The sequence below is a fragment of the Emys orbicularis genome, chromosome 25 (genome assembly GCF_028017835.1).
Source record: "Emys orbicularis isolate rEmyOrb1 chromosome 25, rEmyOrb1.hap1, whole genome shotgun sequence".
Classification (NCBI taxonomy): domain Eukaryota; kingdom Metazoa; phylum Chordata; order Testudines; family Emydidae; genus Emys; species Emys orbicularis.
This window is the reverse complement of record NC_088707.1, coordinates 3,187,694-3,202,098: the sequence shown is the minus strand read 5'-3', so window position 1 is coordinate 3,202,098 and position 14,405 is coordinate 3,187,694. Positions and strand designations below refer to the sequence as shown.

At 50.7% G+C, this 14,405-nt stretch overlaps 1 protein-coding gene across 1 annotated transcript in view; it reads right to left on the bottom strand.

Moving 5' to 3' along the window:
• Positions 1–13,299, bottom strand: part of MED24 (mediator complex subunit 24) — a 32,618-nt gene extending 19,319 nt beyond the window's left edge. Inside the window, exons 1-9 of the mRNA XM_065422485.1 lie at positions 13,253–13,299; positions 12,483–12,621; positions 8,113–8,195; positions 7,488–7,526; positions 5,245–5,318; positions 2,953–3,176; positions 2,148–2,259; positions 1,183–1,333; positions 570–683 (exon numbers count right to left, since the gene is read on the bottom strand). Coding sequence (XP_065278557.1) covers positions 570–683; positions 1,183–1,333; positions 2,148–2,259; positions 2,953–3,176; positions 5,245–5,318; positions 7,488–7,526; positions 8,113–8,195; positions 12,483–12,612 — 927 coding nt within the window. The 5' untranslated portion in view covers positions 12,613–12,621; positions 13,253–13,299. The remainder of the gene's footprint in view (positions 1–569; positions 684–1,182; positions 1,334–2,147; positions 2,260–2,952; positions 3,177–5,244; positions 5,319–7,487; positions 7,527–8,112; positions 8,196–12,482; positions 12,622–13,252) is intronic.
• Positions 13,300–14,405: the final 1,106 nt, after the last annotated feature.

Here is a 14,405-nt window from a genome sequence, read left to right as displayed (position 1 = left end):
AGAACCCAGGTCTCCTGGCTCTCAACCACGCGCGTTAACCACCATCCCCACACTGCACACTGGGACCAAAAGCTCCGAGGAGAAACGCATGAGGCATGGGTGGGAGGAGGCAGAGAAGCTACTGAGATTTGAACCTTGGGATCATCGCCACGTTGCTGAGCCAGCTCTCAGCTGACAAATAAGATCAGGGCATCTCTGCATACAGCTGGATCAAGTCAAGCCGATGTCATGTCCTACAAGGGCGCAGGTTCTCCATTAAGCCAAGACCAACCGCGCCCCACAGCCAGGAACAAAGTGAGACGAAAGCTGTTTTGCAAAACTAAAATAAGCCCGACAAATCAATGTTTGGTGGCTTGTGTAAAGGGCTGCTGCCTGGGGGCTCAGCCTCCGAGCCTGCGATTTAACATGCTGTATACAGCTGGGGCATGAAAAGGGTCCCCGGGGGGACGCAGTGGGAGAGGAGAGAGAATTGCTGCGCCAGGTTTTGGCGCTCAGCAGGGTCCCGGAGGAGCCAGGCAGTGGCAGACTCTGGGCTCTCGGCAGGGGTGGGATGCAGGACAAGGGGTTACCTTAAGGAAGGTGAAGGCCGTCCATTTCAGCTCCTCCGTCCCCTCCGGGGACTCGATCAGGCCCACGAAGCAGGCTTTCCAGATCTCCAGCACAAAAAGCGGTGAAGGAATGCGCTACAAGTGGGATGGAACAGATCTCAGACCCAGAGAGTCTAAGGTATGCCAGCCACTCCAGCCCCCACCCCATACACACACCCTACTGCGTGGGTCGTCAGCGGGGATCAAACCTGGAGCCTCTTGATTTAAAAGCAGGTGCCTCTGCTGCTTGAGCTGGAGGAGTAACTCCATTCACCAGAGGCACAAGCAGACTCCTACACGGACCAGCCACGAGGGTAGGGCAGAGACCCACCCAGCACTAATGGGGGTGACACACAACTGGATTTGGAGGGAGTCGTACTTCCCTGCATTTCTGTGCGAGATCAGGGGCCAGCCTCAGCCTCACCCCCTCTGGTGCAAGACGAGAAGTGGCCTGCCAAGGCCAGACAGATTCAGCACCACAGCTGGGATTAGAGCTCACGAGGCCTGGCTTCCAGTCCCCCTAGGCCACGCTGCCTCTCTGAGTCAGGATTCACCCAGTACAGGGAGGAAACGAGCTGCTGCTCCTTCGCTGTACCTGCATCCGCTTCACCATCATCAGCTGTTCCACGAGAGGCTGGGTCTCTCCCGTGAGGTTCATGGTTCCTTCCAGCAGCACCACGGCATGCACGGTGGGGAAGCCGGTTTTGTTCAGTTGCTCGGAGTGGGCTGAGAGCATGGTGGGTATGCTGACAAAGAAGAACAGTGGTAATCGGGCAGGGGGCTCGAGTGATGGTGGGGGACACCCTACACCCGCCAGAGCTGAAGGTCATTGGGTTTGAACCCTCCCCTATGCTGCTGCCACGTCTGGGTCAGGACAGGCGACGGCCCTTAGACTCTTCTCTGGTTTGACAGATGAACCTTTGGGCACTGGCTAGGTCATTGGTGTTTAACACCCTGGGCGCTGGGCTTGTTCACATGGGGAAGTGAGTCCGGAATAAGGTCGGGTGAGAGTTTAAAGACTCTGACTAGCTCCCTGCATGGACACTCTTAGTACAGAACAGAATCCACGTGGGCCTTATTCCAGAATCGCTATTCCGGCCATGTTCCCATGCAGACAAGGCCGGAGAGTTAAAGGGGGAGGGGCTGCTGAGGGGGTACCATGAATAGGACTTCCAGCCTGCAACGCAACTGAGTTCCACCTAGCCCGGCATCCTCCCTCCCCGCTGCCAGCTCCCAACCCCTCCATCGACTCAGGGGCAGGACAGGCTGTACAATGGGCACAGGAGATGCCTGGGAGGAGCATGAGGCTCTCTGACCTCTTGGGCTTCTTCTGGCCAGCAGCAGAGGAGCAGGGACGCAAACAAGGGCGAGAGCAGAGTCCACAGGCATCAGCCGGGAGCCCTCCTGGGATGTGACAACATGAGCTGCCCGCTCATCCCCAATGCTGCTCCCACAGCTACCCTTGCTGTCCCAGCCAACAGGCAGAGCAGGTGCATGGATCCCCCCCCCCGCCCCCAACTCGTCACCCCAAGCGCCCGGAAGGCAAAACAGTGGGGCTACCTCTTGATCAGGGAAATGCACTCGTCTGCCTGGCTGCGCAGCTGGGGGTGGCTGAGGCTGCTCAGATTCTCCCCCAGTTTGATCAGCGACTGCTCTATGGTGCTCCACGAAGCTGGAAGGAAAAGGGGGGGGGGGGCGGGAAATGTAAGATTTTCAATGCGGGGATCCCAGGGAGTATCTGAGAGTCCCGGCAGGTCTGTACAGCGGAGAGGTCCTGGCAAGGGCTGGGACTTGCCTAGGAGCTCAAGGGAGTAGGCAGCCAAATCCCATTGGATTTCATTGGGAACGAGGTGCCCGACTTCCACAGGCGCCTGTGGGAATCGCAGCCGAGATCTGTTCTGCCTCAGAGTCGCTCTGGGACACCGCTCGGCTTTGCATAGCACCTCTCCAGGTGGGCTGGGGAAAGCCCTACTACAAGGGAGCGAGTCTGCAGCAGCCATTAGCTCCCACAGCCTTCATGCTAAGCCGACTCCTCTTCCAGGGCGGCGGGGACCAGAGGGCAGGCAGCACGGGTGCCATGTCAGGGAGCAGGTGGCTACAGCGATTGAGACAGCAGAGGAATGGGTGTTGGAGCAGCAGGGACAAAGAAGGCTACGGGAGCAGGAAGCAGTGATGGCAGGGCTTGGCTGAGCCGGGGAAAGGAGAGGAGGAGTGGAAGACCATCCCACAGGGGATGGCAGCGAGAGAGACAAGGGGAGGGAAGCTCCGGAGTTCAGGTCTGGCCATGGCAGAGACACCAGCAAGACAAGACAAGGTGAGGGGGTGGGACGGACGGAGCGACACCGGTAATGGCCCAGCGACATACACGTCTCTTCCAGCTTGCCGATGTGAATCAGGGCCCGGTTTTTGGCACTTCCCAGGATCTTCTCCAGCCGCTCCAGGCACATTTTCAGCTGGTTCTCAGCAGCCGCCTGGTCCAGCATCTCTTTGAACTTCTCCGTATAGAAGGCCGCGCAGCGCAGCATCCAGTTGAGGGCGCTCATCAGGGCCCGGCATAGGCCAATGCACTCCTCCGCTTTGCCATGGCAGCTGAGAGAGGGGGGCAGAAGAAAAGAGTAGGTTTGAATGTCTCATGATGGGACCTTCCCCTTATTCCAGCTAGCCAGGCTCCCCCACCACTGCAGCATCCAAACAGCTAACAATCCTACAGAGCGAGGTCGGCTTAACTACATCCCGCAGGGCTGTGAGAAAACCACCCCCTGTGCAACGTACTTACACTGACCTAAGCTCTGGTGTAGACACCGCTAGGTCCATGGACGAATCCATCTGTCAACCTAGCTACCACCTCTCGGAGAGCTGGATTTACTACAGTGAGGGAAGAACCCCTTCTGTTAGTGGAGGAAGGGTCTGCACTACAGTGCCACAGGGGTGCTGCTGCAGCGTTTCTAGTGTAGACACACCCAAAGGGAGACGCTCAAGGTCACACAGGGAGCTGGGGAATTGACCCCAAGCTCTGCACCTTAACCACTGGACCATCCTTCCTCCTATTCATGTGGCTGAATTTCATCCACCTGTTGACTGTTTTTCCCTCCTCGACTCGCACAAAGCACTTTGTCACGCTTATAACCTCCAGTATGGCTGAAAAATCTCACCATCTCGGGGTGTTCCTGGCCTCTCCGGTCTTTTAATTAAAGGGATACTTTTCTAAGTCCCCAATTGAATTATCTTGCCAAAAGTGATCAGCATTGATCAACAAACTATGGGGTGGGAGTTCTCCTTCTGGAGCACAAATCAGAGGTTTGGATCTAATTAAATGGAGGATCAAATTAACCGGGGACTGGATGAAGCGGCCAGCTTTGTATTTGGCCAGCGGCAGCTCCTTGTCAACAGTTGGTGACAAATTAATATTAATTGTTGCAATTCTGCTTCATGAAATATAAGAGCAGCTATTTCCGCTTTCCTACCCCATCTATTCACTCCCCTGCACAGACTAACCTCAGCAATATCGTTGATGCCTTTAAACAGGTTTAGTTGGGTTTTAAGGTAAACTACAAGCATTCTGGGTTTGAGAGAAACGGTTTAATGCCCCGAATCATCGACAGAACATCAGCCCCTCGCTCGCTCTCTGGACACAGTCTCAGCAGCGTCACAGCAAACGCCTACTGACTAGCAAAACGCAAATGCTCAAGGTTGCAAGAATGGCCAGCTGTGTTCAAAGACAGAAGTAGGAAGGGCTGCAACAGTGAGGTGCATTGGCAGTGCTGGGTGTGCACAGCCCAGGACCATGGAGCAGGAGGTGCCGCAGGTGAGGACTGAGATGCATTAGCAGGGATATCATCCCTCACATTGGCGGTTTAAGCCTACCTCTAACTACTGGGGCTGAGGAAGAAATTTTTCCGTGGACGCAGGTTACCCCATAATGCCAGATGCAGGGTTTCTTGTACCTTCCTATAAAGCAGGCACTGGCCATGGGCAGCAACAGGACACTGGCCTGGACAGGCCACTCTGGCAATTCCTATATTCCCTGTGTTTAGCGCAGCTGTGTGGGGCGTCCAGGACTAGACTAGCAGGAGGGCTGCCAATCAAGGTGCACAGGCAGAGCTGAGGGAAGTGACCTGCCCAGATCCTACACCACGGGCTGCCAAACTTTTGTTTGGCATGACCCCATTGTAACGAACCATTTCCTCCTGGGACCCCAGACAGCAGGATGACGTCATTTTCAAGGGCAAAATGGCATCCTCCACAGGTGAGGTCACATTGCATGGACGATGCCATTTTGCTCTACAAAATGGCGTCCCCCATGCAGCGTGACCTCATACATATGGTGCATGTGAGGTCATGCTGTGCAGAGGATGCTACTTTGTAGAACAAAATGGCGTCCTCCATGCATCGTGACTTCGCATGCATCATACATGCGAGGTCACCAAGTGCCATCCTCCGTACACTAGGGATCACTGCGACCCCACTGGCTGATGGCACGACCCCATTTGGGGGTGCGACCCACAGTTTGGGAACCGCTGTCCCACATATCCACTACTCCTGGCTCGTCAGTGTTATCGATCTTTGCCTTTGAGGGGCATTAGAGCAACTCCTCCCACAGCGTCATCACACAGCCCTTCAGAAGAGAGCACAATGGAACAGAACAGCAGCATGGTACCTGAGCCGATCACAAAACATATCCATGATCTCCAGCAGGGACTGGACGCAGAGATCTCGGGAGAAGTCATCGAACTACAACACAGGAATACAAGGGGATTTTGAAACCAGACGCATTGAATACAGATTTCAGTTTTTAAACAGAAACATTAAAAGATAGTCTGCGTCCCACTCTGGGATAGGACAGGGCTCCCAGCCAAGAGTTTTTATTGGCAGCTAGTTCACAGCTACTCAGAAATGAAGGATGTATTAACAGGAATGGCGTAGGCAAGACACAAAGTAATTCTACCACTCTGCTCAGCACCGATGAGACAGTTCTGGGCACCACGCTTCAAGAAAGATGTGGACAAATTGGAGAAAGTCCAGAGGCGAGCAACAAAAAATGATTAAAGGTCTAGAAAACATGACCTACGATGGAAGAGTGAAATAAATGGGTTTGTTTAGTCTGGAGAAGCAAAGACCGAAGGGAAACATGATAACAGTTTTCAAGTACGTAAAAGGGTGTTATAAAAAGGAGGGTGATAAATTGTCCTTCTCCACTAAGGACAGGACAAGAAGTACCGGGCTTAAATTGCAGCAAGGGAGGTTTAGGTTGGACATTAGGAAAAACTTCCTGTCAGGGTGGTTAAGCACTGGAACAAATTACTTAGGGAGGTTGTGGAATCTCCATCATAGGAGATTTTTAAAAACAGGTTAGAGAAGTGAATCTCAGTGGTTCATCAGCCAAATTAGTGATCAACATTACCTAGAAGACCCACAATCATGTGAATTCATTGTCTCATTTACTATAGTACTATTCCGATGTAAACAGTAGGACCGGGGAAATATTTATATACATTATTCTCATAGCAAATAAGTTAATAACTTAGTGCAAGTTGATAACTTAATTGGTTAACAACACAGTAAAAGCCTCCTGATTGGTTAATAATTAAATCACACAGTGTTTTAATATCACGTGCTGCGAAGAGCCGCAGGAGACACATTAAATAGCCACTTGCGGCTCACGAGCCTTGTCTGAGTATCACTGGGTTAGACAAACGCCCGCCAGGGATGGTCTAGAGAATACATAGTCCTGCCTCAGTACAGGGGCCTGGACTTGATGACCCATCAAGATCTTTCTAGTCCTACATTTCTATGATTCTAGGTCAATGTTTCTCAACTGGTGGGTCGCGACCTGCCGGGAGGGGATCATGAAAGGCAGTCAGGGGCCACCAAGGGTTGGAAGTTTTATTACAATCTAAAGTAAAGAAAATCTCACTCCCCCACTGCCCACATGTTCTTACCCTTCACGTGATCTCTGTCAACCTTAGAATATATGGAGATAGACCTATCTCATAGAACTGGAAGGGACCCCGAAAGGTCATCGAGTCCAGCCCCCTGCCTTCACTAGCAGGACCAAGTACTGATTTTGCCCCAGATCCCTAAGTGGCCCTCTTGAGGATTAAACTCACAACCCTGGGTTTAGCAGGCCAATGCTCAAACCACTGAGCTATCCCTCCCCCCAACCTAACCTCTCAACTCTCACTCATAAATATTAAAGCATTATCATCATCGAACCTTTATTCCCTTTATTTCTATAGTAAACATAAGGGCTTGTGAAAAATTTCTGACTGAGAACAAGGGCTCCCCACCTTAAAAGGCTGAGGAACACTGATCAGGTAACTTACTCTAGCAACCACTAGCATTCTTTCATATGAACCACTTTTTACCCATAGCACCCTGTGCTGGGAGTGCATTTCCCTCCGTCACTAAAACACAACGTCTCCATGGACAGATTTTCAGAATGGTTCATTGCCCAGTAAGAGCGGCCAGACTGGGTCAGGCCAATGGTCCGTCTAGCCCAGTATCCTGTCTTCCGACAGCGGCCCAATGTTGCTGGCTTTAAGTATTAACGCCACCATTGCTGGAGTTGTCGACTGCTGTGAAAAGGATGTGCCAGCATGTGGTTTTAAATGTGTCGTACCCACATGGTAGATGGATTAGGCTTTTAAACTTGTCTTGCAAGGAACTGCGCGCAGTTTCCCAAAGGAAAGGCAAAGTGGTCTCTTTCCATTGATGGTGAACAGCCTGTTCCACATAGCAGGGACATAGAAATGTAATCTCTTTGGTTTGTGCCATCTGATCATTGCTGACTCAGCAAAGGATGTCATTTTCCGCTTGACCTATATCTGGTAGGAGTTAGTAGGACAGAAATGGATGCATAGATTGTAGGTAAAATGAAAGACAGCATCCGTCAAGATCTACCTTACTGATGGCCGTCAGGACGGTGGAATAAGATACCATCTAGGAACAAAAAAGACAGATCAAGAAAGTTATTAGCTAACATTTTAAAATGCAATTGCTGTTGCCAAGGAATAATGAGGTCATTTTACAGCTGCGCTACTTGTCTCTTAAAAAGGGGCTTTGGCAGTGACCCAGCACAAATTTAAAGAGACATTTTTAGGTGATCACTGATTTGCTTTACACAAACTTCACATTAAACTACAATTTTAAATAACAAGCTAAGGAAAGCAAGAGTGTCTGGCAGCTGAGGCACTGTCTAGAGGGCAAGGGATCTCTATGCCCGCCTGTATGCACAGGCCACCATCAGAAGCTTCGTTGCTTTGGCACGTACTGATCAGGGGGACACTCCGCCACTATCTCCTTGCAGAGGAGAGAAGCATGATTGAGTACCACACTGGGAGACAGGAAATTCTGAATTCCAATCCTGGCTCACACACCGACTCCCTCTGTGGATCTAGGCAAGTCACTTATCTTCTGAACCTTGGTTTCCCAGGAGCAACAAGTCCCCCAACTCGGGGTTGGGAAGGGTAATTCCTCAGTGTCTGTGAGGCACTTTGAAAAGGGGAAGTGCTACGGAGGTTGTTACCTGGGAACTGATTGCATATTTCAGATAGGACAAGATCAGTGGGTTGGGTGATGGGCCAATCATGGCCTGTTCAAGAAGAGCTTCTGAAATGAAAACAAGAAAGGCCGGAGATTTCAGTTCAGCTAACACATGATCTCTCATTGTCGGCACATCCCACAAGCAGGAAGGGAGACAAAGAAAATACTGCTGATCCCAAAGATTTAGCACGACACCTTCTTTAAATTAAACCAATCCTACAACGGTCCGTTCCCAGTAGCAGAGGACAATAAATAACTTAGGAAGCATAAAGCATCCTGCCGCTAACTCAGCTCTTGCAGAGAATCTTGGGCCAAAATGGACCCCACTATCTGAAAGTTGCTGTTATCAAGGTGCATCACCCTTCTTAGACTCATAGCGTTTAAGGTCAGAAGGGACCATCATGATCATCTAGTCTGACCTCCTGCACAACGCAGGCCGCAGAATCTCACCCACCCACTCCTGTAATAAACCCCTAACCTATGTCTGAGCTATTGAATCCTCAACTCATGGTTTAAAGACTTCAAGGTGCAGAGAATCCTCCAGCAAGTGACCCGTGCCCCAGGCTGCAGAGGAAGGTGAAAAACCCCCAATCTGCTCTGGAGGAAAATTCCTTCCCGACCCCAAATATGGTGATCAGCTAAACCTTGGGCATGTGGGCAAGACTCACCAGCCAGACACCCAGGAAAGAATTCTCTGTAGTAACTCAGATCCCACCCCATCTAACATCCCATCACTTACTTCCAACTTACTGGGGCCCAATGATCTGGGAGAAAACCTCTGCTCACACACATCTCTTGGTTGTTGCCACAGCTGGGTGGCTTTTGCTATTGGTTCCTGACTCTCCAGGCCTGGCGAATGGCCCTTCTGCTGAGAATGCCCGTGTGCTTTTGGCGCCCGCTTCCCCGGGCAATTCCCCTGCCAGAGCCTGGGTTTGGCAGCTCACGGGTGCAGTGCATGTCCTATCTGTTCAGGCAAGCTTTTAATTGACCATTTGAACTACTGCAGCAGTGCACGGAGGCTGCCTCACAAAGGCAGACCCATATTTTGCAGCATTTGTTTTAATTAGTCTGAGGCAGCCAGACGCTGGAGGTGGAAGCTGCCGTTTGGGAATCTCTAAATAAGTGCATCCCTCACTTTCTTGGAGGGCAATTGCTCAAAAATAATGCACCAGTCTGGATCCCCAGACGATAATAAATCACAAGCACTGAATCAGAATTGTTGGCTGCAAGACACATCCTAGAGCTTGCTCAGCAATTACGGACACTGGGAAACTAAATGCATCTTTCTGCTCACCAGAGAGAGAGAGAATTCTAACGGTAACTTTCCCCTTCCCGTCATCCTGTAACCAGGGAGCATGACACAACCCAGGCGAGACATTATGATCCATCGCGAATGTATCACTACAGCTCCGCCAGGCTCGCGGCCAGATATTTTTCTTCGGTCTTTGGATTTGAAAGCAGAGTCTGAACATTAAAAAGCACCGTTCTAGGGCTAATGCATGGGGGGTTTAAAGGAAATCACCTCATCCGAAATTACGAACAAGGATGATCATCAGAGCTCTTCCACATGACAAACCAGTCCTCCCTGGACTCCCACAACCCTGTCATTATTTGTATTAAGGTAGCACTGCTAGAAACCGCAATCGAGACCAAAGGCCCATTTTATGGACACATCGTAAGAGACAGTCCTTACCCTACACAGACGAGACAGGCCGTGGGTGAAGGGAATACAGACTCACAGCGAGGGGAACAGACTTGCCAAAGGCTGCACAGCAGTGACAGAACCGGGGCTAGAACCAAAGTCTCCAGAATCTGCCTAGTGCCTTTCCGCTGCCTCCCATCCCCCTGCCACCCACACCACTCAGGTTAGCCTCTTCATAATGGGGAATCACTGGGTCACCTGTGCTGCCTCATTTCTACACAAACTCTACAGATGACAGAGAGACTCTGTTATAACTGATATGGGCCAAAAGTTTCAAATACAGGAGCGTAAACTCAAGCTCCCGCATGCAGATTTAGGCAACGACATGGAAGTGCCCTGAATGTCAACAATTCTGAACGGCTGCAGTTCCCCTGCCCCAGCAGAGCTGAGGTTACGTGGCTAAATCTGGACGTAGGAGCCTAACTTTAAGTACCTGGGTTTGAAAATATTAGCCACCCACCGTGCCCAAACGGTGCTAAATACAGTCAAGGCCTAGAAGAGGCAGAATCTCTGCCCTGAAAGAGCTTACCATCTAAGAAGATAAAGTGCAGACAAAGGAGTGAAGACAGGAAACAACAGGCAGAGAGGAGCGTAGGGCTGGGAGGAGGAATACACAGCCGCTACGGGTGGCTGAGCTCTGAAGCGGGTTAGTCTCTCGATATAGGTGCATTTTTACGGTTACCGTCTACAGAACTTGAGGGGGAGAGGGGTTAGCTATATCCTATCACAATGCTATCTGAAGGATTTTTATCTTGGGACTGATTTGCAGTACACGACAGTTATAAGTGGTAACTCAGAGTCACAGATCTTCCATGTGGATCATGTGGTACCCAGTAAATTCTTTTGTATGACAAGTATCAGATCATGCAGGGCTTTCAAAACAAAAGCTATTCACCACTGGTGAATGGGGAGCTTTCTATAATTAGGGGAGGGGAGCACTAAATGATAAATTTCTGCAGCTCTCAAAACACTACCTTTCTAATCCTAGTAGTTCTAAAGAGCACACGCCAAATATAAATACAGCGTCGTCTTCCTGAGCCTGCAGACTGCCTCAGTGCCACTGCTCAGAGCTTTTCCAAGCAGCAGCACAGCAAAAATAATAGAACACTAATCAGTTTCACAACTGTGAAAATAATCATGGACATTTTACTCTTCTGCTGCCCAAGATGGCTAACAGCAGAAGCAGAAAATGGAGCTACTCACAGGGGACAGTGACTGTAGCAGAAGAATACACCCTCTGCAGCAGCTGAGAAGATGGGGTCGGGTAGAGTAGCAGATACCTCACTTTACAGTAGGCTTGCAATTGGAGGGCAAGCAAAGCAGAACTCTTTTCCATCCCAGCAGGCAAGGTGAGGCTTCAAAATTTAGCAATTACCCTCTAGCCAGAGAGTAAGATTACAAAAATGGTACTCTCAGGCAATGTCCAGGCATAGCATTACAGTACCCTCCTTCTACCCAGCAGGTTTGAGCTGGACTTTTCACCCACAGCCCTGGGACCTTACTGGTGTCCCTGCAATCCAGATTCCACGCTAGTCCTCTGGCCAGTAGGTGTCTGGTAAATTCTGTAAGACTATGTTAATCCACCAATAAAGAACTTTTGAAAGGAACAGAAATGGGATCTCACGAGTGAAACAGAGAATTCCCCACCTCTCACTAAACAGAAAATGGACCCAAATGAATGGAATCGCATGTGGGGAAGATATGATCTAAGGTTACGGGAGAGCCAACCCTCATCTAGCATAATTAGGACATTCAGTCCAGTTCTCCATGTTGGTTTGAATGGGGAATATTTCCCTTGAAAACCACTCCTTTACATCAACTTGAGAACAAGTGATTTGTGTTAGTTTACACAGGTCTTTCAAACACACACCATATACAGGAAAAACTAACAACGTTACCATAATTGGCATAAAAGCCTGGCAATTATTTTACCTATGTATACTCAGCAGGTACCACCATTTAGCAGGATTTGTGTCAATCTCCCTTCTTGAACTGGGATGAGAAAAACAAATTCTAATGAGATCTGTGGGTCGGAAGATGCTTTCGGTTTCTTAATAAACAATAATCCCTAAGGCTTATAACAACAGAAGTACCTAGTTCTTATACAGCACTTTGTATCCATAGATCTTTAAGTGCTTTACAGGGGAGATAAGGATCATTATCCCCACTGTACAGGTGGGGAAACTGAGGCATAAGGGGATGCCTGAGGTCTCCAAGCAAACCAGAGGCACAGCTGGGAAGAGAACCCAGGTCTCTTTAGTCCCCATTTAGTGTTCGATCCACTAAGCCAATCTGCATCTCACAGTGTCAGTAATAGCTCAGCGAGTTATTGCAGCCAACAATCATGCTATATACTCCACTCTTCCTAAGATTTACATACTTGGCTTTAAGCACATGAGTGGCCCCAGTGAACGGCTCCACACATATACAAGTCTTTGGAGGGTAGGAGCCTTCGTTTCCAAGTTTCCTGATGGGAGTTTTTCAGCCCTGATAACTAGGGTAAGTTTCAACACCAGCAGAGAAATAACACTGAACATAATACAAGTGCTGCAGTTTGCTTTTCTGGATCATACGTTTGTCTCACTTTGTACCACGCACATAACGCAAACAGACATGTGCACCCGAGCAGTCAAACAAAACCAAACCCTGACCTGCCAAGTTAAGTATGTCCCACGTGGCTCCTTTGGGGAAGAATTTCTTCATGTTTATGGCCCACTGGTAATCACTCCACCGCTCTTTCCAGGCCTGGAGAATGGCCTGTTTTAGATTGACAACCTTCATCTTTCTGTTCTGAAAGGGAGAGAGAAGATACAGCAGCTTGTTCGCAACAGCATTTCGCACCCATTCCTCTCCTAGATTTAGCTCCCCCGCACATCTCCCCTGGGGCTCTATACATTAAACACATCTTTTATTTCTATAATCAAAGATTCATTTAGAAGGAGGCAGGGCGGCCTGGTTCACGCAGGAGGCTGGGAGCCAGGACTCTATTCCCATGATAAGGGGGAGACTGCAGTCCACCGGTTAGAGCAGGAGCAAAGGCTCCTGGGCTCTAGTCACACTGGGAGGGAGCACAGGGTGCTGGGGGGGGGCAGGACTCCTGGGTTCCCTTCCCATTCCCAGATCTGGGGAACACGTGTGCCCTAGTGTTTACAGCAGGGGAATAGGAGCGCGGACTCCTGGGTTCTGCTCCCAGCTCTGGGAGGGGGCAGGCGCCTGTGGCTAGAGGTGGAGGAGTGAAGCCCACCCCCCCCCCCCAGTAGGGCATCCCAGGGGGAGGGTGTGTGAGTCCGTCTCCTATTAGCACCCCCTGAACTTGCTTATGGGGGAGAGGGCAGCCCCCCCCCGGAAATACACCCAGAATCTCCCCCCCGGGCCCCCACCTGGAAACACACCCCGCGGGGGGGGGGAGGGGCTCTCTCACCTTCCAGCCCTCGCAACCAGCACCCAACCAGCACCTCCTTCAGCCCCTGGGCTCCGCCATCTTGGCACCCACCAACAACCCCTCCACGGATTGGCTGGAAGAGCACCGCGCGCCGCGGAGCTTGCTGGGAGTGGTAGTTTTTTGAGCCTGGCTGCACTAGCGTGAGGTCGGGGGGGGGGGGGGGGGGGTTAATACTTACAAATACCGGTCCTAGGCAGAGACATCGGGGCCGCCCCTCTGGCATGGGGGGTGGGGCTAGGGTGACCAGATGTCCCGGTTTTATAGGGACGGTCCCGATTTTGGGGTCTTTTTCTTGTATAGGTTCCTATTACCCCCCCACCCCCGTCCTGATTTTTCACACTTGCTGTCTAGTCACCCTAGGTGGGGCGGTGGTGTTTTCCAGCCTATAGAAAATGGTCGGGTTTTTTTTATTTTACTGTTATTTGGGGGGTTATTTATTGGTGCCCCTTTGCCAGTTGGAATCTATAAACAGACATTTGTGCTGGCCCCCGGCAGCTTGCGGAGAAATGGGGCTGAATCCCGGGGTGGGCGCCGCAGCCAGAGGGGCTGTGACTCGCCCCCATTCCACCCCAGGAAAGATTCAGCAGGCATCGTTAATTACGGTTATTTACTCTTTATTTACGGTAGCGTGCGCCAAGTGCCAGGCCCTTCCCAAACACCCAGGAAGGCTGGCACCTGCTCCCACTCTGAGGAGTCGTCTCTCCTCCAGTCAGTGGGTTTCAAACCATGGCCCCCAAGTAACGGGCTGGGCACTGGCGTTGTCTTTGCGCAGAGCTCTGGGCAGGGCACGTGGGGCATTGGGGTCGGCTCGGCTCCCCTCCTTTCCAACTGCTACACCATGTTAAAAGATGTGACATGTTTAATAATTCACTCAGTATTACTTTCCCCAATTTCAAGATCCGTAGATTCAAAGGCCACAAGGGACTATTGTGATATAGTCTGACCATCTGCGTAACATGGGCCAGAGAACATAAGAACATAAGAACGGCCGTACTGGGTCAGACCAAAGGTCCATCTTGCCCAGTATCCTGTCTTCCGACAGTGGCCAAATGCCAGGTGCCCCAGTGGGAATGAACAGAACAGGTAACAGAACAGAACATCCCCAAATAATTCCTAGAGAAGCTCTCTTAGA